Source organism: Astyanax mexicanus, chromosome 8, assembly GCF_023375975.1.
Source record: "Astyanax mexicanus isolate ESR-SI-001 chromosome 8, AstMex3_surface, whole genome shotgun sequence".
In the NCBI taxonomy this organism is placed as follows: domain Eukaryota; kingdom Metazoa; phylum Chordata; class Actinopteri; order Characiformes; family Acestrorhamphidae; genus Astyanax; species Astyanax mexicanus.
In genome coordinates, this window is record NC_064415.1 from 45,651,161 (window position 1) to 45,675,235 (window position 24,075).

General features: G+C 44.0%; 1 protein-coding gene and 2 long non-coding RNA genes across 9 annotated transcripts in view; 2 read left to right on the forward strand and 1 right to left on the reverse strand.

Moving 5' to 3' along the window:
• Positions 1-24,075, forward strand: part of rasal2 (RAS protein activator like 2) — a 207,202-nt gene that overhangs the window by 110,747 nt on the left and 72,380 nt on the right. For all 7 annotated transcript variants that reach the window (XM_049483149.1, XM_049483146.1, XM_022663442.2 and 4 more), the window contains 4 exons: positions 3,926-4,079; positions 18,216-18,314; positions 18,425-18,979; positions 19,960-20,104. In XM_049483149.1, the coding sequence (XP_049339106.1) occupies positions 3,926-4,079; positions 18,216-18,314; positions 18,425-18,979; positions 19,960-20,104 (953 nt within the window). The remainder of the gene's footprint in view (positions 1-3,925; positions 4,080-18,215; positions 18,315-18,424; positions 18,980-19,959; positions 20,105-24,075) is intronic.
• On the reverse strand, positions 6,339-7,719 carry LOC125804038 (uncharacterized). The gene is made up of 3 exons (XR_007440538.1): positions 7,561-7,719; positions 6,925-6,938; positions 6,339-6,569 (listed from the first exon to the last, which is right to left on the reverse strand). It is a non-coding gene; the product is annotated as an uncharacterized LOC125804038 (long non-coding RNA).
• LOC125804037 (uncharacterized) lies at positions 7,822-10,852 on the forward strand. The gene is made up of 3 exons (XR_007440537.1): positions 7,822-7,869; positions 7,923-8,028; positions 9,271-10,852. It is a non-coding gene; the product is annotated as an uncharacterized LOC125804037 (long non-coding RNA).

The window sequence follows — 24,075 nt, forward strand, 5'->3', positions numbered from 1 at the left end:
CCGGCTCCAGCGGACATCCCAGCGCGAGTTCAGAGACTGCTGTGTGTTCGTTTTCACGGAGACGTGGTTAACGGACTCCATTCCGGACTCCGCGATTGAGGTGAGCAGCATGCTAAGCTACCGCGCGGACCGCGACGCCGGCCTCTCGGGCAAAGTACGTGGAGGTGGGGTGTGTGTTTACATCAACACAGCATGGTGTAACAACGCTGCGCTGATCTCCAGCTACTGCTCGCCGCTGGTGGAGTTTGCTGTAGTCAGAGCCAGGCCATTCTACCTGCCCAGAGAGCTTAGCAGCGTCTACATAATAGCAGTGTTTGTAGCACCCAGTGCTAATGCTAACGGTGCTAATGCTAACGCTCTGCAAGAACTGTACACTGTTATCTCCAAACTCCAGAACTCACACCCCGACGGACTGTTTATTGTTGCTGGTGATTTCAATCACAGTAATCTGAAGGCTCTGCTGCCCAGCTTTCACCAACATGTGGATTTTCCAACCCGTGGAGCTAACCTGCTTGATTGTGTGTATACTAACATTCCCGGTTCGTACAGAGCAGAGCCCCGCCCCCACTACGGCTACTCTGATCATATTTCTGTCATGCTCATCCCAGCATACAGACAGCTCATCAGACGTGCCAAATCAGAGAAGAAGCAAGTTACAACCTGGCCTCCAGGAGCCATCTCTGCTCTTCAGGACTGTTTTGAGCACACTGACTGGGACATGTTCAGAGAAGCTGCTACTTCTGATGACTCCATCAACCTGGAGGAGTACACAGACTCAGTGACTGGCTACATCAGCAAGTGCATTGAGGATGTTACTGTCTCCAAAACCATCACATCCCGCCCCAACCAGAAGCCGTGGATGAGTGCAGAGGTGCGTGCGCTGCTGAGATCCCGAGACAAGGCCTTTAAGTCAGGGGACAGGGCTGGCCTCCGAACAGCTAGAGCCAAGCTCTCCCGGGGGATCAGAGAGGCAAAGCGCACCTACGCAAAGAAAATCCACGCCCACTTCCAGGACACTACTGACACTCGGCGCATGTGGCAGGGCATCCAGACCATCACCAACTACAAGTCACCCTCCCCTGCTTGTAACAGTGATGCCTCCCTTCCAGATGCACTGAACTCCTTCTACGCAAGGTTCGAAGCACAGAACTACACGACAGCAAGGAAGACTACACCTCCTCCAAACGACCAGGTACTGTGCCTGTCCTCAGCTGATGTGCGGAAAACTCTACTCAGAGTCAACCCACGGAAAGCCCCAGGACCAGACAGCATACCTGGCAGAGTGCTCAGAGGATGTGCAGAACAACTCACGGATGTTCTCACGGACATTTTCAACATCTCTCTGAGTACTGCAATCGTGCCGACGTGCTTCAAGACGACCACCATCGTCCCTGTGCCGAAGAAGTCTCAAGTGTCCTGCCTTAATGACTACCGTCCCATTGCACTTACTCCCATCATCATGAAGTGCTTTGAGAAGCTGGTCATGAGGCACATCAAAAACCAGCTCCCGTCCTCACTGGACCCTCTGCAGTTTGCGTATCGTCCAAACAGATCAACAGACGATGCCATCTCTACTGCGCTCCACCTGGCTCTCACCCACCTGGACAACAAAGACTGCTATGTTCGAATGCTGTTCATCGACTTCAGTTCAGCATTCAACACCATCATCCCTCAGCATCTGATAGGAAAACTGAGCTTGCTGGGCCTGAACTCCTCCCTCTGCAACTGGGTTTTAGACTTCCTGACTGAGAGACCACAATCAGTCAGGATTGGAAACAACACCTCCAGCCCCACCATACTGAGCACCGGCGCCCCCCAGGGCTGTGTGCTCAGCCCACTGCTGTTCACTCTGCTGACTCATGACTGTACTGCAAAGTACAGCTCAAACCACATCATCAAGTTCGCTGATGACACAACTGTAGTTGGCCTCATCAGCAAGAACGACGAGTCAGCATACAGAGAGGAGGTGCAGGAGGTCCTGCCTTAATGACTACCGTCCCATTGCACTTACTCCCATCATCATGAAGTGCTTTGAGAAGCTGGTCATGAGGCACATCAAAAACCAGCTCCCCTCCTCACTGGACCCTCTGCAGTTTGCGTATCGTCCAAACAGATCAACAGACGATGCCATCTCTACTGCGCTCCACCTGGCTCTCACCCACCTGGACAACAAAGACTGCTATGTTCGAATGCTGTTCATCGACTTCAGTTCAGCATTCAACACCATCATCCCTCAGCATCTGATAGGAAAACTTAGCTTGCTGGGCCTGAACTCCTCCCTCTGCAACTGGGTTTTAGACTTCCTGACTGAGAGACCACAATCAGTCAGGATTGGAAACAACACCTCCAGCACCACCATACTGAGCACCGGCGCCCCCCAGGGCTGTGTGCTCAGCCCACTGCTGTTCACTCTGCTGACTCATGACTGTACTGCAAAGTACAGCTCAAACCACATCATCAAGTTCGCTGATGACACAACTGTAGTTGGCCTCATCAGCAAGAACGACGAGTCAGCATACAGAGAGGAGGTGCAGTGGCTGACGGACTGGTGCAGAACCAACAACCTATCTCTTAACGTGGATAAAACCAAGGAGATGGTTGTTGACTTCAGGAGAGCTCCAGGTGTCCACCACCCGCTGAACATCAACGGCTCTGCTGTGGAAATTGTGGATAACACCAAGTTCCTCGGTGTTCACATTGCAGAGAACCTCTCCTGGTCCCTCAACACCAGCTCCATAGCCAAGAAAGCCCAGCAGCGCCTCTACTTCCTGCGGAGACTGAGGAAAGCACATCTCCCACCCCCCATCCTCACCATGTTCTACAGAGGCACTGTAGAAAGCATCCCGAGCACCTGCATTACCGTCTGGTTTGGGAATTGCAACACCTCAGACCGCAAGACCCTACAGCGGATAGTGCGGACAGCTGAGAAAATCATCGGAGTCTCTCTTCCCTCAATCACTGAGATCTACACCACACGCTGCATCCGCAAAGCCACCAGCATTGTGGACGACCCCACCCATCCCTCACACGGACTCTTCGCTCTGATGCCGTCCGGCAGAAGATACAGGAGCATCCGAGCCTCCACTACTAGACTCTGCAACAGCTTCATCCACCAGGCAGTCAGACTTCTCAACGCACAGAGACAGAACTGAACCCCCACCCCACCCACCACTCAGCCAACACACTCGCACAAAACTAAACTGTACACCCCCCCCCTTTACACAAAACTAAACTGTACACCCGCCCCCCCTTTACACTCACAAAGAACTGAACTTCACCCACACACACACCCAGTCAGCACACAGAGGCTGACATGACTTTATTTGCTGCACTCTTAAAAACTATAAACTCTACCTCAGTAACTGCTGTGATTATATATGTTCTATATGTTACAGTATGTCACACATCTCTGCACCTTATCCCAACTATACACTTTATTATACCGTATTGGTACTGCACTGTCCTGTCTTTAAATTGTCTTGTCTTTTGTATTTATTGTATTTATTGTTATTTAGTGTTATAATTTTATAATTTTATGTTGCACTGTCGTCACTCCTGCACTTTATGTTGTCTATTGCTTGTGGTTCTATGTTGCACCATGGTTCCGGAGGAACGTAATTTCATCACACTGTGTACCTGTACTCAGATGTAATGACAATAAAAGCCTCTTGACTTGACTTGACTTGATTTAAAAACTGTTTAACTGACATTTAGAATGGAAAATGTAAAAAAAAAAAAAAACATATTGCCAGAATTAAAGCCAATCGTTTACCTAACTCTGTTTCTCTTTTACATTCTGCCTGTCATGTGACTTTTATTCTGTGCATGTGAATGGAAAACAAAGTGTAAACTGCATATACAGTTTACACTTGTGCTTGGATTGCATTGAAGAGATTTGTATTTGTTGTTTGTGTTTGTGTTGTAGATCACGAGGTCTTCCCAAATTGAAAGAGTCATGTTCCCACGAATCTTTGCTGAGTCCGGGAAGTGCCGTGGAGGCTCTAGATCTCAGCACTGAAGAGGATGTATACATCAAACCTCTGCACAGCAGTGTGTTAGGCCAGGAGTTCTGCTTCGAGGTGCAGTCAATGTTTTCTTGCCCAACCTTCTACTCTGTTGTTCCATTTATTTAATTATTTAAGTGCTCAGATTTTCCAATGTATTCTGTGAAATTTTCTCTGTATTCTATTAGTCCCTTTTAGATTTTAGATATACCTCCCTTGACAGACTGTGATGATTGGGCCCAATAATGTTAATAATGTTAATAATAGTAATAATAATAGTGTTAATAGGTCATCATCTCATTATAGATTTATCAAATTTCTGTTAAATGTAAAGTTGATCTGTACATATTTTTCATAGATTGAAAATGTAAAAAGAAAAATCCATAATATTGTTGTATTCCCTTTCACCAGATTTTAAATATTTTTTTTGTTTTTGTTTATTAGGTGGGAAAATTTTATTTTTTACAATTATTTCAACCCAAATTGTTAAAGATTCTCTTACATAGGTTTATTATGTGAGATAAATAGGGGGCTAAGCTGTGAATAGGAGTAAACCACTCATGAAAATAAAAAGGTCCACTTTCTAAATTAAAAACAACTTGGAAAAACTGTCTAATAACAGCAGGTTTTGGTACATATAATATAGGACTTAACTACTATGCATCAACAAACAAAGTAAAGAGTTGTGGTACTGCTTGTGATCTGGAAAACAGTCCTGCAGGTACTGTTCCCTGGAAGTGTAAACTCCATCTGAAACAGCCTGGTGTGCTTGAATCAGCAAATCAGCAGTAAAAAAGTTCTCTCTATACAATTATCATGCATTCTTTATTCCAACGTCTCCTGATGGCAGTTCAGTGACTGATACATCTTCCTGTCACCCTCTGCAGCTGATGGATTTTAGCCCCTGCAGCTGTTGTCGGGGTTAGTTGTTCTTTCCCCAGCATTTGTCACTCCTCCTCAGCCAGAGCCAAAAGTTCCCCTTCTCTGCTAGCTCTTTGGTTGCCTTCTTTTGGATTTCTCTGATCACTCTGCCACTTAAAAGGTGTATGGTTGACATCCCTGCATAGCTTCTGCATCAGACCTTCACTAGATAGATGGTAGTTTTCCAGCCAGCCTTGAGTATTTGGCCTTCTTTTGTTTATAGGCAACCCCCATCCCCTCCTTCACTGTTATTGTGAACTCAATAAGGGACATGGATCATACTATGTCAGGGTAGAGAGATGTGGCTGTGATCTCGACCAGGTTGGAGGAAAAAAGGCCTTAGTGTTTCTTAGTTTACACTATGTTTACAGTCCTCCCACTAGGGTTAGGCAGTATGACAGTATTTCGGTATACCACGGTATTTAAATATGGTGACGTATTGTAAAATGGTGACTGTATGCTAACCATGTGACATGCCAAATCTGTACTTTGAAAAACGGGGCTTTTAAGACATTCTGCGCATCCACGATGAAAGAGCAGTGGGAGGGGTAAGCACTTGAAGCTTATTGATTGGTTATGGGGTAGGGGATTCTCACTCAGGAGATCCTACAGCTAAAACTTAAACTCTACAGGTTTCAGATTTTCACCGAAATGATCAGATTTATCAGTTTATCCTGCCGCGTATGGTGTTCTGGTGTATGAGTTACTCACAGGCAGTGATGGTAGTAACGCCGTTACTTTTTTCAGTAGCGAGTTATCTAACTAATTACTCTGACTGTAACTATAACGCCGTTACCATTTCCGACACCCCGTTACTGCACGTTACTTTATAAATAAATAAATAAAATATATAATATATATAAAATATATAAATAAATTCACAAACACAAAAATGAGGGTATTCAATCTGTAATTTTAGTTCATTTTAGTTTTTTCTTTTAGTTACCGTTTTTATTAGTTTCAGTTAAGGAGAACTCTCACTTTCAGTTTTTGTTAAAAATAATGCTTGGTTACTTGGCTATATGGTGATTATTGTGCCATAGCTTTATATAAAATAAAAATAGTATTGAAAAACTGATGACTACATTACAGACCATTTCCTGGCGCACGACCGGCCCGAGGAATGTGATGGGAAATCTTAGGTGATGGGAAATCTTAGGTAAAAGTATCCTGCTATTTAAAAGAATGGAAAAAATAACAATAATAATATAGTTCTGCATACTAGAGTTTAGATTGTCTGCCCGAACCCAAGCCCTGACTGACTCAATGCCCGAATTTGGGCAGGCGAGAATCCTCACTGTTTTCCTGGCGCGCTGTCGGGTTTGGCTGAAGAAAATGGTCTGTGACGTGGCTTTCAGACCTTCTTTCTCTACAAGTGTCCAAGGTTCTAGCAGGAAAACTCTAGAAACAAAGTGCAGCAAGAAAGATTTAATCCCAATAAACACGTATGACAATTAGTAATAGTGAATATAGTGTATATGGAGTCTTTGGCGAAAGCCCCGTCGAAGCCCAGGTCCGCAGCGTCTGGAACCTCGCAGATCCTGCCGTACTTGTTCGGCGGGGGCGGAGCCTATCCCCTGGGCAACCGGCGGGACCGAACTGGAGGCGGTGGGGAAGGAGGAGGGTGAAAACGTATGTCAGCGTCTGCAAGCAGGGGAGAACAGGTATGAGGGAGGTCTTTTAAGGACAGGTGCGAGTTGGTGATTGGCTGAGAAAAGTGGCGTGATTTCGAGTTTCCCGCTAGAACCTACGCAAAGCTTTCAGTTCTAGCAGGAAAACTCTAGAAACAAAGTGCAGCAAGAAAGATTTAATCCCAATAAATATGTATGACAATTAGTAATAGTGAATATAGTGTATATAGAGTCTTTGGCGAAAGCCCCGTCGAAGCCCAGGTCCGCAGCGTCTGGAACCTCGCAGATCCTGCCGTACTTGTACGGCGGGGGCGGAGCCTATCCCCAAAAATATAAAAGATATAATTACCCACAGGAGGATCCTTTACCTGGTTCACGTATTCTGGAAGGAAAACAGTTATAAACAAGCTTGAATAAGGTGTTCAAGATTGGAGTGTTATTTGCTGAGTACGTGTGCATTACAGTAGTTGCGCTCATGTTTTGGTAGCATACATTTATTAGGTTCGTTGTATACAAAGTACTTGTATACACTGCTTGAGGCTATTTTAGAAGTGTATGATAAGCGTAACGTTGACGTGATCAGCATGAGAAAACACTGCGGACTAACAATACATTAAGCCTTTGAGGGGCACAACTTTTGGACGCCGTCGTAGCAAAACGCGGACTACGAGTCCAAAGGGAATAAGAGCGGGCACGGCCCGCTGTGCAGCAAAACGCGGACTACGAGTCCAAAGGCTATAAGGGCGGGCACGGCCCGCTGTGCAGAAAAAACTCAGACTAGGAGTCTAATGAGCATAGGAACGGGCACGGCCCGTGTTGATATCTAGGAGCATAAGGAGTAGGATATTTGAGCGAGCGCGAGCTGTCGTGGCAGTACGTTATAACAGTATATTCATTTGACGTCTGTATAAAAATCTTACAACCGCCTCCAGTTGTTTGCAATTAAATAGATATATTAAATAGATATATAAATAAATAGATATATATGTACATAAATTACTGACTCAGACATCAGGTATCCCGAACAAGATGGGTGAGGGTATAAGAGCGAGCACGGCTCGCGACTGCAGCAGCGCGGACTACGAGTCCAGTGGATATTTAGAGCGGGCACTGCCTGCGATCGCAGCAGCGCGGACTACGAGTCCAGTGGTTATTAGAGCGGGCACGGCCCGCGATCGCAGCAGCGCGGACTACGAGTCCAGTGGTTATTAGAGCGGGCACGGCCCGCGATCGCAGCAGCGCGGACTACGAGTCCAGTGGTTATTAGAGCGGGCACGGCCCGCGATCGCAGCAGCGCGGACTACGAGTCCAGGGTTAATAGAGCGGGCACGGCCCGCGATCGCAGCAGCGCGGACTATGAGTCCAGGTTAATAGAGCGGGCACGGCCCGCGATCGCAGCAGCGCGGACTACGAGTCCAGGGTTAATAGAGCGGGCACGGCCCGCGATCGCAGCAGCGCGGACTACGAGTCCAGTGGGTATTTAGAGCGGGCACGGCCCGCGATCGCAGCAGCGCGGACTACGAGTCCAGGGTTAATAGAGCGGGCACGGCCCGTGACCGCAGCAGCGCGGACTACGAGTCCAGTGGGTATTAGGGCGGGCACGGCCCGAGAATTAAACTTTCCATTATCGTTGACTGCTATAACATTTTACTGATGATTGTTATTAGACACCTTGTAAGTCATGATGCGAACAAAGCAAATATAACAGGGGAAGCGAAATTAATGTCAAAACAAATGTCAGGAAGCACCAAATGCCGAACCAAGGACAGACTGTCCTTGGAGAACACCCCCAAAACCAAAGGACCAGGGAAATTAACATCAGCACAAACCATAAGACATAAAGCAACGACAAACCGGATCGGATACTTAACATTGAGGCACGGAATTTGCACAGCAGTACGTCAAAGCAACCCGTGATCGGTAAATGCGCAAAACTTCGGCCACTAAAAAAGTTCTAAGGCAATAGCAACCGCTGCCCACGGCGTTGATTAATATGTTAAAACACGGAATCGTAAAAGTAGAATTTCTGCAAGAAAGGTACATGCCAATCATGGAACAAAACATAGCACAGTCAACACAAAATTAACCCAATAAAAGGCAGCAAATCACCAGAATTAGACCAGGTACGGAGTCAGTGCAGTCCACGAATCACGTCATCGAGAACCTGTGCAGTACTGTACATACAAGCAGCATGACGTCTTTATAAAAATCTTACAACCGCTTCCAGTTGTTTGCAATTAAATAGATATATTAAATAGATATACAAATAAATAGATATATATGTACATAAATTACTTACTCAGACATCAGGTATCCCGAACAAGATGGGTGAGGGTATAAGAGCGAGCACGGCTCGCGACTGCAGCAGCGCGGACTACGAGTCCAGTGGATATTTAGAGCGGGCACTGCGCGCGATCGCAGCAGCGCGGACTACGAGTCCAGTGGTTATTAGAGCGGGCACGGCCCGCGATCGCAGCAGCGCGGACTACGAGTCCAGTGGTTATTAGAGCGGGCACGGCCCGCGATCGCAGCAGCGCGGACTACGAGTCCAGTGGTTATTAGAGCGGGCACGGCCCGCGATCGCAGCAGCGCGGACTACGAGTCCAGGGTTAATAGAGCGGGCACGGCCCGCGATCGCAGCAGCGCGGACTATGAGTCCAGGTTAATAGAGCGGGCACGGCCCACGATCGCAGCAGCGCGGACTACGAGTCCAGGGTTAATAGAGCGGGCACGGCCCGCGATCGCAGCAGCGCGGACTACGAGTCCAGTGGGTATTTAGAGCGGGCACGGCCCGCGACTGCAGCAGCGCGGACTACGAGTCCAGTGGGTATTTAGAGCGGGCACGGCCCGCGATCGCAGCAGCGCGGACTACGAGTCCAGGGTTAATAGAGCGGGCACGGCCCGTGATCGCAGCAGCGCGGACTACGAGTCCAGTGGGTATTAGGGCGGGCACGGCCCGAGAATTAAACTTTCCATTATCATTGACTGCTATAACATTTTACTGATGATTGTTATTAGACACCTTGTAAGTCATGATGCGAACAAAGCAAATATAACAGGGGAAGCGAAATTAATGTCAAAACAAATGTCAGGAAGCACCAAATGCAGAACCAAGGACAGACTGTCCTTGGAGAACACCCCCAAAACCAAAGGACCAGGGAAATTAACATCAGCACAAACCATAAGACATAAAGCAACGACAAACCGGATCGGATACTTAACATTGAGGCACGGAATTTGCACAGCAGTACATCAAAGCAACCCGTGATCGGTAAATGCGCAAAACTTCGGCCACTAAAAAAGTTCTAAGGCAATAGCAACCGCTGCCCACGGCGTTGATTAATATGTTAAAACACGGAATCGTAAAAGTAGAATTTCTGCAAGAAAGGTACATGCCAATCATGGAACAAAACATAGCACAGGCAACACAAAATTAACCCAATAAAAGGCAGCAAATCACCAGAATTAGACCAGGTACGGAGTCAGTGCAGTCCACGAATCACGTCATCGAGAACCTGTGCAGTACTGTACATACAAGCAGCATCGGACACGAGTCCAATCAAGCAGCGGAGCGGGCACGGCCTGAGACAATAAACAACGCGGACAGCGAGTACAGTAAAGCATTAGAGCGGGCACGGCCCGAGACAATAAACAACGCGAACTGCGAGTACGGTAAAGCATTAGAGCTGGCACGGCCCGAGATAATAAACCACGCGGACTGCGAGCCAGTAAAGCATTAGAGCGGGCACGGCCCGAGATAACAAACAGCGCGGACTGCGAGTACAGTAAAGCATTAGAGCTGGCACGGCCCGAGATAATAAACCACGCGGACTGCGAGTACGGTAAAGCATTAGAGCGGGCACGGCCCGAGATTATAAACGATGCGGACTGCGAGTATAGCAAACCATTAAAGCGGGCACGGCCCGAGATAAGAAACCGCGCAGACTGCGAGCCATTAAAGCATTACAGAGCGGGCACGGCCCGAGATTATGAACAACGCGAACTGAGAGTACGGTAAAGCATTAGAGCGGGCACAGCCCGAGATAATAAACGATGCGGACTGCGCGTACAGTAACCAGCAGAGCGGGCACGGCCTGAGATAATAAACAACGCGGACTGCGAGTACAGTAAACCATTAGAGCGGGCGCGGCCCGAGATAATAAACAACGCGGACTGCGAGTACAGTAAACCATTAGAGCGGGCACGGCCCGAGATAATAAACAACACGGACTGCGAGTACAGTAAACCATTAGAGCGGGCACGGCCCGAGATAAGAAACAACGCGGGCTGCGAGTACAGCAAAGCATTAGAGCGGGCACAGCCCGAGATAATAAACAACGCGGACAGCGAGTCATTAAAGCATTTTGCTCTTTTAGTGGTCCTTTGCTTGAAGGTCACTTCACCAAACCTGTCCTAGCAGGCCTGGTATAGGATGTCCCCTGGATGATCTGGTAAAGCTTGGAATACACCCCTCTTTGCAACAAACCCTACCGTCTTGACTAGGTCGATGTCCAGCATTCGCCATACTTCTGTCATGATTGGCCATTTGAGCTTGCTTCTTCTTGTTGGTTACTTGGTCTCTGTTTTTAGCTCTGTTCGTGCAAGTTGGTGACAACTGGGTCCTGGCACTCACATAAGGGCCCCCCTTGCCATCAGTGGGCTTTCTTTCTCTGTGTAAGCTTTGCCCTCTGCAGCGTTGGGTCCACCGGCTCTGTGGTTTTCGACCTGGCTTCAAGTCCCTCTTGTCTCACCTGCTGAGGAAGTGCAAGGTGACTCGTGGCCCTTCCCCTGGTGGATTGTAACCCATGATACATGGTAATTTTTCCCCATCTGCACTTGCTGAACACATGCTGGACATTGCTTCCAGTCACACCTTCTCCGGTGCCCACGGGTCTGCTGTCATCTTCCTGTATTGTGAAGAAATATTTTAAACTAACTAATGAAATAAGCCTGGACAGAAATGCTACCCTTTATTTTGGCCCGCTCCTCATGAGCAAACTGCTTCTTTTTTTTTTAGGCTTGAAGGGTACCATATCTAGACCGCTTGTCAACATGTAGTTTTTATTATTATTACTTTTGTCAGATTCAAGTTATTTCTGTTACCATTGTGGGTTTTTCCTTTAATCATTTATAGATGAATAGATAGATCTGTGTGTTAACATAGAGCTGATGTGCCTTGGCAAAAAGTTCCATTTTTGTCTCATCTGTCCATAGAACATTACTCCAGAATCTTTGTGGCTTGTCAGCATGTAGTTTGGCAAATTCCAGTCTGGCTTTTTTATGTTTGTTTTCAACAATGGTGTCCTCCTTGGTTGTCTCCCAATAAGTCCACTTTGGCCTAAACAATGAAGGATTGTAAGATCTGACACTGATGTTCCTTGAGATTGAAGTTCACCTTTGTTCTGGGCTCTTTTGTTACCATCTGTTTTATCCATCTGTTTGATTTGTCTTCAATTTTTCCAGGGAGGTTTGTCTACAGTCAGATGGATCTTAGATTTCTGAATAATATGTGCAACAGGAACATTAAGCTGCTTGGAGATAACCTTTACCTTTAAAATGCTCTATAATTTTCTCTTAAAAAAAGTATTTCCTTTGCTTCTTCTGGTCCATTTTGAGTGTCACCATGTCACCAAACAGCACAGTGACTACCTGTAGCCCTATATATAGACCCACTGATTACAAGATTGTAGACACCTGTGATGCCTTGTATTTAACTCCATGCCTTGTCCATGCTAAAGAAAATCATCCCCACAGCATGATTCTTCCACCACCATGTTTCACATTAGGATGGTGTGTTCTGGGTGATAAGCAGTGTTAAAAAGTGCCACACATTGTGCTATGCATTAAGGCCACAATGTTGAACTTTGGTCTCATCTGAACACAGCACCTTCTTCCACATGTTTGCAGTGGCTACATGGCTTGTGGCAAACTTCAAATGTGATATGTTTTTAAAACCTAACCCTGCTTTAAACTTCTTCACAACTTTATCTCTGTCCTGTCTAGTGAGTTCCTAGGTCTTTATGATGCTGTTTGTTCACTACTTTTCTCTAGAAAACCACTGAAGCCTTCACAAACCAGATTGATTTAATCTGAGGATAAATTTCACACTCCTAAAATTCTATTAACTAATTAAGTGACTTCTGAAGGCAGTTGTTTGCACAGGAATTTATTATATTTATTATAAAATTTCAAGGGGTGTGCATATATATTACTGTGTGACACAATCTGTACTAACATATTCCATACACCTGAATACATTTCCTGTTTATGATCTTGCAGCACCAACAGTTCTGATTTCTTATAATTTGTGTGTAAGACTCATGGATGCTGCTACAAGATCTGTAACTGCAACTCTTGGTGGTGAGGGCTCTTTTATTGTTGGCTGGAATAACGGTCCCCTCCACCACAACTGTTCATGCATAGAGCTACTTGAAGTCATCCCTCTGGCATCAGGTTTCCAACACAGTGTGACCATAATAGGGAAACTTTGATTTTTAGCCACTCAACTAAATACAGTTGCAAGAAAAGTATGTGAACCCTTTGGCATTACTTAGATTTCTGCATAAATTGATAATTAAATGTGTTTAGTTCTTCATCTAAATCACAACAATAGACAAACACAGTCAGTTTAAACTAATACCGCACAAATGATATGTTTGCATAGTTTTATTAAACACAACATGTTAACATTACAGTGCAGGGTGGAACAAGTTTGTGAACCTTTGGATTTAATAACTGGTTGATCCTACTTTGGCAGCAAAAACCTCAACTAAACGTTTTCTGTAGTTGCAGGTCAGACCTGCACGACAATTAGGAGGAATTTTGGATCATTCCTCCAAAATGATCAGGATATCTGGTGTGAATCGCTCTCTTGAGGTTGAGCCACAGCATCTTAATTGGGTTGAGCTCAGGACTCTCCAGAAGGCATAGTTTCTTCTGTTAAAGCCTTTCGGTTGTTTTGGGTCCCTATTCTGTTGTATCATCCATCCTATGTTGAGCTTCATTTGGCAGATGACAGATGAGGTTAAGTCAGTGTGGTCACACTCTTCAGAATCTTCAAGACGCTCCAGTAGGTCAACAACCAGCTTGGCAGCAGTAGAAGTCTGTGCCAAGGCTGAAGCTGCATTGGCAAGAGCATCATTTGCGCAAAGAGAAATCAAATAAAGTCAGTTCACCTTAAGCCTCCAGCAGTTTGCCTCAGTAGGGTCTCGGAGAGGCTAGAGGAGTGTTGTGGATCTGCAGAGGCAATGGAGACAGCTCACTTTAGGAAGATTGAATGTTTTCCCAGAGTATCCACTAAGAAGCCTTAACGTCTTTGTGAGCTAGGTGACCTACGTCTTAAATTAAAAGCAGCCAAGGCAGAGGGTTATCTACCTGGCCTCTCTTACCTGGATACTTCCCGTGGAATTAGCCCTATTCTGAAGAAACTTCCATATGCTATTCAGGAAAAGTGGATGGTCCAAGGAACCAAGTACAAGCAGGAACATGCAGTAACCTATACGCACCTGTCATTTTTCTTATGCTTCATCCGTAATTAAGCAAGAATGAGGAATGACCCCAGTTTCTTTACTGTACCTTCCAAAATGGAGTCTAGTACGGAAAGACCCCCTTCAAGAGCAAGAAGTGCAATCATGGTTCACAAAACTGATGTTGATAATGTCTTTCAAAGGATGAGACCCAGAAAAACATTGATCCTGACAAACAATGTCCAATCCATAAAATGCCACATCCTTTAAGGAATTGTAGAGGATTTTGAGAAAAAACGATGGAAGAAAGGAAATCCTTCCTCAAAGAGAACTCCATATGCTTTCGATGTTGTTCCTCTACTACACATCATGCAAGGGCCTGCAAAGCAGTTATTCAGTGGGTAGTATACGACAGCAACAAGCATATCTCAGCTCTTCACGCTGGTCCTGCACCTTGGTGTATTAAGGACGAAACAAACCCCTCTTCACAGCATGTTGGGGAGGAAATTGAATTCTCTCCCTTTTCAGAAACTTTAACATGCACACATGTCTGTGGAGAAAATTTAAGAGGAAGGTCTTGCTCCAAAATCTGCCTGGTAAAGGTATACCCTAAAGGCCACCCAGAAAGGAAGATGAGAACGTATGCCATTCTGGATGATCAGAGTAACAAGTCCATTGCCAGGTCAGCCTTTTTTTTTTTTTTTTTTTTATCTTTTCAATATAACAGATGTTGTTTTCCCATACAGACAATAAGGCTGAGATACCTACCCCAGAAGCTGCAAGATACAATCCTCACATAAAAAACTGCTTTCAAGATTCCCCAGCTAGACCCTAATGCAGAAATCTTACTACTACTTGGCAGGGATATGATTCAGGTGCATAAAGAGAACAAGATGGCGGCGAGTGCACGCGCAGCGGCTACTCTCTCTCCAGAGGAAACAGCGTTTTCGTGTTTTTTGTCTCGTAAGTCGCAGTGTTTTTATACGTCTGGATTACATCCGCTTACTTCAGTCAACTCAGAAGACCGTGAGAGACTGCTGTGTTTATGTTTTCACTGAAACCTGGCTCAACAACAGCGTCCCAGACCATGCCGTTCAGCTGGAGCGGCTAACATGCTATCGGACGGACCGCGCGCTAGCTGACGAAGGTGAGAGCTGCGGCGGCGGACTCTGTGTTTACATCAGCGATGCTTGGTGTTGGAACGTTGTAGTGGTCTGTAAACACTGCTTACTGGTAGTGGAACTGATGATTATCAAGTGCCGTCCGTTCTATCTAGATTTCTCCGCCGTGCTGATCGCTGCTGTTTATATCCCTCCGACCTCCAACAACAGCGTGAGGAGTGAAGCACTGAATGAACTGCACCAGTACATCAGTGAGCAGCAGACAGCACAGCCAGATGCTTTTCTCATTCTGGCTGGAGATTTCAACCATGCAGACCCAAAGAGTGTGTTTTCTGGACTTTTTAAACACATAGACTTTCCAACCAGGGGAAACAATACATTGGACCAGGTCTTCACAACACACCGAGGAGCCTACAGAGCCTCCCCCCTCCCCCACCTTGGAGCCTCTGATCACCTCACCATTATGCTAATGCCAGCTTACAGACCACTGGTTAAAGTCACCAAACCAGTTCTTGAGCAGGTACGAGTATGGCCAGAGGATTCCTCAGAGGCACTTCAGGACTGTTTCAGCACAACAGACTGGAATATGTTCAGAGAGGCTGCCACCCACAACAACTCCACAGACATTCAGGAGTACACAGAAACTGTCTCAGCCTACATCACCAAGTGCACTGATGATGTAACCGACCTCAAGACCGTCACTGTTCGAGCGAATCAGAAACCATGGCTGACAGGAGAGGTCCACAAGCTCCTGAAGGCTAGAAATGCAGCCTTCAGAACAGGAGACCAGGCAGGCCTGAGGACAGCCAGGGCCAACCTGTCCCACGGGATCAGGAAAGCTAAGAGGCTGTACTCCCAACGCTTCAGTGACAGCAGAGACACACGGAACCTGTGGCACGGTATCCAGTCTATCACAGGCTATAAGCCACATCCACAGACCTGTGACAGCGACACATCTCTGCTGAATGACCTGAATGGGTTCTTCGCAAGGTTCGAGCCACTCAACAACTCACCCGCCCAGAAATCCATCCTTTCTCCTGGTGACCAGGTGCTGACGCTGTCCCCAAACAGTGTGAGGAGAGCATTCAGCAGGATCAATGCTCGGAAAGCTCCGGGGCCTGACAACATTCCTGGTCGTGTGCTGAGAGACTGTGCCTGGGAACTCGCAGAGGTTTATACCGACATCTATAACACCATCATCCCTGTCCCAAAGAAGGCATCGCCATCCTGTTTCAACGACTATCGTCCGGTTGCACTCACCCCCATTCTCATGAAGTGCTTCGAACGACTAGTCATGCATCACATCAAGTCTTCGCTCCCCCCCTCCCTGGACCCCTACCAGTTTGCATATCGGTCAAATCACTCGACCGATGATGCCATCTCCACTGTTCTCCACTCAGCCCTCACACACCTGGACAAGAAGAACACCTACGTCAGAATGCTGTTTGTTGACTTCACTTCAGCATTCAACACAATCGTCCCCCAACAGCTCATACACAAGCTGGACAGTGTGGGGCTGAGCACTTCACTGTGCAACTGGCTGTTAGACTTTCTGACTGGAAGACCACAGGCAGTACGGGTTGGCAACAGCACATCCAGCATCACCACACTGAACACAGGGGCTCCCCAAGGAGTGTGCTGAGCCCACTTCTGTTCACTCTGCTGACCCATGATTGCACACCAGCACACACCTCCAACCTCTTCGTCAAGTTTGCGGATGACACGACGGAGGTGGGTCTCATCAGCAACAACGATGAGTCACACTACAGGAGCGAGGTGAGCCGCCTGGCCTGCAAACACAACAGGAGATTGTTGTGGACTTCAGGAGAACTCACACACAGCACACACCTCTGTTCATCAACGGAACTGCTGTGGAGAGGGTGAGCAGCACCAAGTTCCTGGGTGTGCACATCACAGAGGACCTCTCCTGGAGCACCAACTCAGCATCACTGGCCAGGAAGGCAAATCAGCGTCTCTACTTTCTCCGCAAGCTGAGAAGAGCTGGAGCCCCCACCCCCATCATGACCACCTTCTACAGAGGGGTCATCGAGAGCATCCTGACCAGCTGTTTCACCGGGTGGTACGGGGCCTGCACAGCATCCTGCCGCAGGACCCTCCAGCGCATCGTGAGAGCAGCTGAGAAGATTGTTGGCACCTCTCTCCCCTCCCTTCAGGACTTGTACAGCTCCCGCCTCACACGGAAAGCCCTCCGTCTGGCAGGAGATCCCTCCCACCCACTACACATCTTCTTCAGCCTGCTGCCATCAGGGAGGAGACTGAGGAGTCTCAGGGCGAGGACCAGCAGACTGCGAGACGGCCCCATCCATCAGGCTGTGAGGATGCTGAACTCTCTTCCTGCTCTACCCCCATCCCAATCCTGCCCTCAGCGCACACACTCAGCATCCTGACCCCCCACCCCCCCACCAATAAAGTAACTGAACTCACACTAAACACCCAATACCTGGATCTTCAAAGTGACAAAGGGAGAGGCCTAATCTTTGCAAGGGATATCTTGTGTTGTTAAGGGACAGCTCCACCAAGAGAAATGATTGGCCAATGGCAGTTATAACAAGAATCTTTCATGGAAGAGATGGAAGGGTCAGGAAAGTGGAAGTCAAGGTGGTGAGGGGTGATTCCTCTGAGGTTTTTGTTTGTTCGGTCATAGAGACTATTATTTTTACTGACCCCAGTAATATACAGTAATTGCATTGTATATTAACATTTATTTACATTTAAATATCCACTATAAATTCACGTCTGAAGAAAAACATATGCAATTAATCACAGTTAATCACAGAATTTTGTTGTAATTAATCGGATAAAATTTTTTAATCGATTGAAACCACTAGTTTTTTCACACCATTGTATTTTTGTTTGTTTGTTTTTGGTAAATAACCTATTAAGGAAACAAAATTGAATTAAATTTAAGGGGCTGTTGCTGAATGTAAAATAATCTTTTTATTTGTGGTAATGTTGGCCAGGAATCTTTTTCTTTAAATGTTGTTTTTGTTTGTTTTTAGACAATAGGATTGATTTAAACTGTTTGATTTTTTTTGTTTTTACTGTCTTCAGGTGACGTACTTAGGGGGCAGCAAGTGTTTCAGCTGCACCTCGGCCTCTGAGAGAGACAAATGGATGGAGAACCTCAGAAGAACTGTGCAGCCAAATAAGGTTGGTGCCACACATGTTCTAGTTAACAGATGAAACTCTGTGTAGTTCTGATGTATGGATGCTGCCTAGGCAATGTTATATAATTATTAGTCATACTGTCTCATCTTCAGGACAACTGCCGGCGGGCAGAGAATGTCCTTCGCCTGTGGATTATTGAGGCCAAAGACCTGCCACCCAAGAAGAAGTACTTTTGCGAGCTCTGCCTGGACGATGTCTTGTACGCCCGCACGACCAGCAAGCAGCGCTCTGACTGCCTGTTTTGGGGTGAGCAGTTTGAATTTGCAGGCCTCCCCACTGTAAACAGCATCACGGTTCACATCTACCGTGATGCTGACAAGAAAAAGAAAAAGGACAAGAACAACTATGTGGGACTGGTCAACATCCCTGTGCATAGTGTAAGTGGTCGACAGTTTATGGAAAAGTGGTACCCAGTCAGTACACCCACCATTAGCAAGGCCAAGGGTGGCAGCCCCTCTATCCGCTTAAAGACTCGCTTTCAAACAATGTCCATCCTGCCGATGGAGCAGTATAAGGAGTTTGCAGAGTTTGTGACCAGCAACTACACCATGCTGTGTTCGATCCTGGAGCCTGTAATCAGCGTGAGGAATAAGGAGGAGATGGCCAGCGCACTGGTACACATTCTGCAAAGTACAGGAAAAGCCAAGGTATGTTCAGTTCACTCTTCACAACCTAAACATAGTCCAAAATAAACCTTTACTCTGGACAGTTGGTTGATGATGTGCATTTTTTTATTTATTTCTAATGGTTGTGGTCAGACGTTGTCATGCACTTAAACATTGTGCCAGTATGGTGCTTTCAGAGATGTGTTGTAGATGTTCTTTTAAAAGCAGAATGAGTGTATCTTTAATATATTAAAGCATTTTATTTAGGGGATTTGAAATCAACACAGGGTCTTATACATACAGGGTCAAAAATATAATACAAAATAGCCCCAGAGTGTTGGTATTGGTAGAACATAACTGCCTTGTCGTGAACACGGGTGTCCCACAGGGGTGCGTTTTATCCCCTATTCATTAATTGATTTGCACAAATGAAGTTAAATGTACAGTAAAATGTAAAGATAATCTATCTATCTATCTGTACTACACTACACTACACTACATTACACTACACTACACTACATTACACTACACTACACTACAGGATTAAAACTGTAAGTATGCATAAACCAAACAAAAAAAAATAAATATTATAGAAAGCATATGAACATTAACGTTTTTTATTTTGTTGTTCACAAAAATGTATTTCATGCTAAAACAAGCAGTGATTGTATGTGTTACACGTGGCAGACATATTCAGTATTCATCTTAAAAGTTATTTGAATGATTTATTGCAAATGCTGTGTTTAGTCTAAGCAGACTGGTGGAAATATCATTGTGCATTTAATAAATGAAAAATAACTTTTGTGCTTGTGACCTTTTGTGTTCTCTGCATTACCTTACAATGATTGAAAAAAACAGGTGTTCTGATTCACAATAAAATTACTTTATAAAATAAAGAACTATCGCATTATTAATATTTTTACATTTTTTTTACTTGTGTGTATGATGCACCTAATCTTTACAATAAAATGTAGAAAGACTTACATTTAGGAATTTTAAATATGCTTTCTTTGTTGTCTTAGGACTTTCTGACAGACCTGGTGATGTCTGAGATTGATCGCTGTGCAGATCACGATGTGCTGATCTTCAGGGAAAACACTCTGGCTACCAAAGCCATAGAGGAATACCTCAAACTAGTGGGCCAGAAGTACCTGCATGATGCCCTAGGTAAGAGAAGTGATGTCTTAATGATGTCCTGAAATCAAACAACCTTTATTTAAACTTGGATTACATGAGGGTAGCTCAATGCCAATACAGAGGAAAAAAGCATTTATTTCAATATATTAGATTTTATAAAATAAGATATAAAACAAATATATAATTTTTTTTTAGTATGAATCATAAAATCATAGGAAAGAAAAAAAGGTAATAAAAATAATAAACTTAAAGGCAACACCAGACAAATAAGTAAAACTTTATACATAAAACACTAAAATAAAACAGTGCCTGGCTTTATGGAGGTGATTAGAGACTAGGAATTAAAAATGATTCACTGGAAGAAGTGGGTGGAACTTGCTGTAGTGAATTCCAGGTTACTGGGGCACTGTGGCTAAAAGCAAATTTTCCCAGTAAAAACTCTCTGTACGTAAAAAAAAAAAACTCTCTGTGCTGTTTATCTACTGCAGCAATAGTGTGATCAGCTGAGCAATATAATACTGTGTCATCTGCATATAAATGTATTTTTTTACAGACAACAGTGGTAGTGACTATCATTTGTTTAAATATTTTATAATAGCGGCCTAATGATTAATCCTTGCTGGACACCTTTAGAGATGGGTAGGAGCTCAGATTTACTTTTTTCCATGACCACACATTGCTGTCTGAGATTCTTTATGCTTGACAAATAGCTCTGCTATCATCAGTCAAAGCTACAAAAGTTGAAAAATGCCACTGTAGGGAATTTAGAAAAAAAATAAAAAATCATTGCTATGCAATCCAGGCTGTGTGAGCACCAGCCCATCTGTCAATATTTGTGGGTATATGGGGATGTGGTAATAGGTATGTGTGCTAGATTGAGTCAAGGTTAGGAAAATTAATATTATAAAAAGTTCAGTTTTAGTTTTGTTTCACAATTCTTTTTCACTCTTTTCAGCCACATAACATCCTGAAAAATACGGTAATTACCGGGCTACTAAGTGCACATGAATGTAAGCCGCACCCACTCATTTTAGTCAGGTGTAAAGATATACCTGACTATAAGCCACATTTTTAATTATTAGACCATGTACTCATTATGTGTTGCGAACAGTTCTGTAAAATGTCTGGTTTAAAAATACAGTAGCCTACCAGAAAAAGTCACAAGAGAAAAGTCGTAGTATTTAAAAGGAAATGTAGATAAATTACTTGGGCTGCAAGTTTAAGAAGCTCAGAGAGACATTTTCTGCTTATGATCTGTTACAGGGCTGCTGTGATTACCATCAGTTAGTTACTGCTTACTAATGCTCAAGTGTTACAGTTAGATAATACAGTGTCCAGATTTTGCTTTGGAGTCTAGCCTATATTGCGGCACCACCACCGAAAGTCGCCTTCTGTGGCTGTGCAGTACTATGCAGAGGTTTCCACTGCTTTACTTCAGTTTAGTTGCGATAAAAAACATATCGCATCAAATATACTGTGTAGCATTATATGCGTGTCATAGTTATGATACAATGTGAAATTGTGTTTATCAGGAAAGAAAAAAATAATATAAATGATATAAAAATGTATATAAATGTATATAATAGAATTTGGGACCGTTCTATGAATGGCTCACATAAGACCTGCTATAAATGTTTAACACTATAAAAAGTTCAAATTGCTGTTCTAAAACAATATTATTATTATTATTATTATTATTATTATTATTATTGTTGTTGTTGTTGTTGTTATTAATAACAACAACAACAACAACAATAATAATAATAATAATAATAATAATAATAATAATAATAATAATACAATGTTTTAAGATGTTCTTTTAAGTGGCCAAATTATATTATAATTTTGATCAATCGAGTAATGTATTTCAATGTTTTCTAAAATGTGCTTTAGATTTGATGTGATGTAGGACATTATCATGATAATACACTAAGAACAGTTATCCTTTTCGTAGAATTATTTTTTAAGCATAATATAAACTAATGCGAGAAAAAAAGGGTGTTGTTAAAAGTAATTTCTTTAAGACCAGTTACAAAGAAAATAGAAGCTTATCAGGCAACAGGAACATCTCCATGAAGCATCGCGTGCTCTACCGACCCAGGAGGCATCTTGCAGTTGGGGTGCCAAAGGCTACGCTATCGTAAGCGACGCCACCACAGCAAAATCTGGACACTGTATTATCTAACTGTAACACTAGAGCATTAATAAGTAGCAGATTATATATGTAGGTAACTGATGGTAATCACAGCAGCCCTGTAACATGGGCAGAAAATAACCATAAATCTAACTTAATTGCCATTGACAAAGGAGTACCACAAGGCTCAGTATGGGTCCAGTTTTATTTAACATATATATCAATGATCTTGCTGCCTCTGCCTCAGACTGCAAAGTCCACATTTATGCAGATGATACAATTTTATACTGTTCAGCTGATTCTGTTCATGCAGCAATTGAAAAGCTTCATTGTTCATTTAATGCTTTGCAGTCTGCTTTATGCAATAATAAATTATTTTTAAATGCTAAGAAAACTAAGTTTATGCTGTTCTTTAGATTTCCAAATATTAATTTTAGTACCTTGACTACCCTGACGGGATCCAACATTGAGTGAGTCACAGGGCCTTATTTTAGTGATCTATAGCGCACTAGGTAATTGCGTGCCAAAGCATGCCAAAAATCTTTAATACACTTTCAATACTTTCAAGCACATCTGCCAAGTATGAGCAAAGGCAATCTTCAGAAGGCCCTACAGTGACGAATTAAATATCAACACACAAACCTATTTACATATATAAACAGACCACACGATCTTGATATATAATTTTGAGCCGAATCAGAGATTTCTTCTCTCTACAATCATTAAAAATCTACTGATATGTATATTTCTGCTTCACCGATAGACTGATAGATTCTCAGCTCTAGTGGTCATTTGGTGAAAGAACTACAGGTTAATAATTTTAAATTAAAGCCCTGCTGAACTCTATAGCTCGTTTGATCTTGCTGGTCTTGGTGGACATACATTTGAGTCATTCTTGTTCTTGCTCCATCCACTTAATTTCTTGCAAGTTTGCATATTATGGAAAACTTCTTCTACTTTTGAGAACTTATTGACCCATCCTGATATGTTTGGGGTCAAACAGCTCAACAAAGCATAAGCCTCAATAACTATTAAAAAAATCATGAAATTAATAAACAATATGGCCGCCACATGCAAATCCTACCATGGCGCAGCAAAAATTACTTTAAAACATAACTTATGCTTAACCTGACGTTAATGTCATTTCAGACCTTTGATCATAACGTGATTCTCAGATACCCTGCCAGTTTAAGTAGACATACACCCCCAGGGAGCGGAGCCAATGCTAAAAAGCTTTTTCTCTAGAACCATGCAAGCTGTCCTTGGCAATTAGCATCTGTGGCACATGTACAAAAGGTACACCAAAAGAAATGTTATATTTAATTTTTTTGGTCAGTCTTAATCAATAATTTTCCAGCAAGCTTTTGACTAGCTACATGTTAAACAATCAGGACAAAACTTGTATATTATATGTGGGGTATTCATATTTGACCTATTTATGCCTCACTGCTAGGCTCTCAGAAGGATTTATGTGGTTTAAATTTTATAATTTAAGAACCTGCAGTTGTTTCAACAAATGACCACTAAAGTGCAGCTAGGCACCACATAAAACCTGCTGAACGATATAGCTCACTTGATCAATGTTTTTTAGCTATCTTACTCATGCTGGTCATCCAGCTTGGTCATGCTGGTCAGCCAACTTGGTCATGTTTGCCACCCAGCTTAGTCATTATGATCATGCTGTTCATCCAGCTTGGTCATGCTGGTCAACCAGCTTTTTCATTACTGATCATACTGGTTGACCATCTGTACAGTGCCCAGAAGCCTAATTGAGCTATATAATTGTAGAAAGTGTTTTAATGTGGTGTCTTGCTACACTCTAGTGGTCATTTGGTGAAACAACTCCAGCTCCAATCAAAGCCTTGCT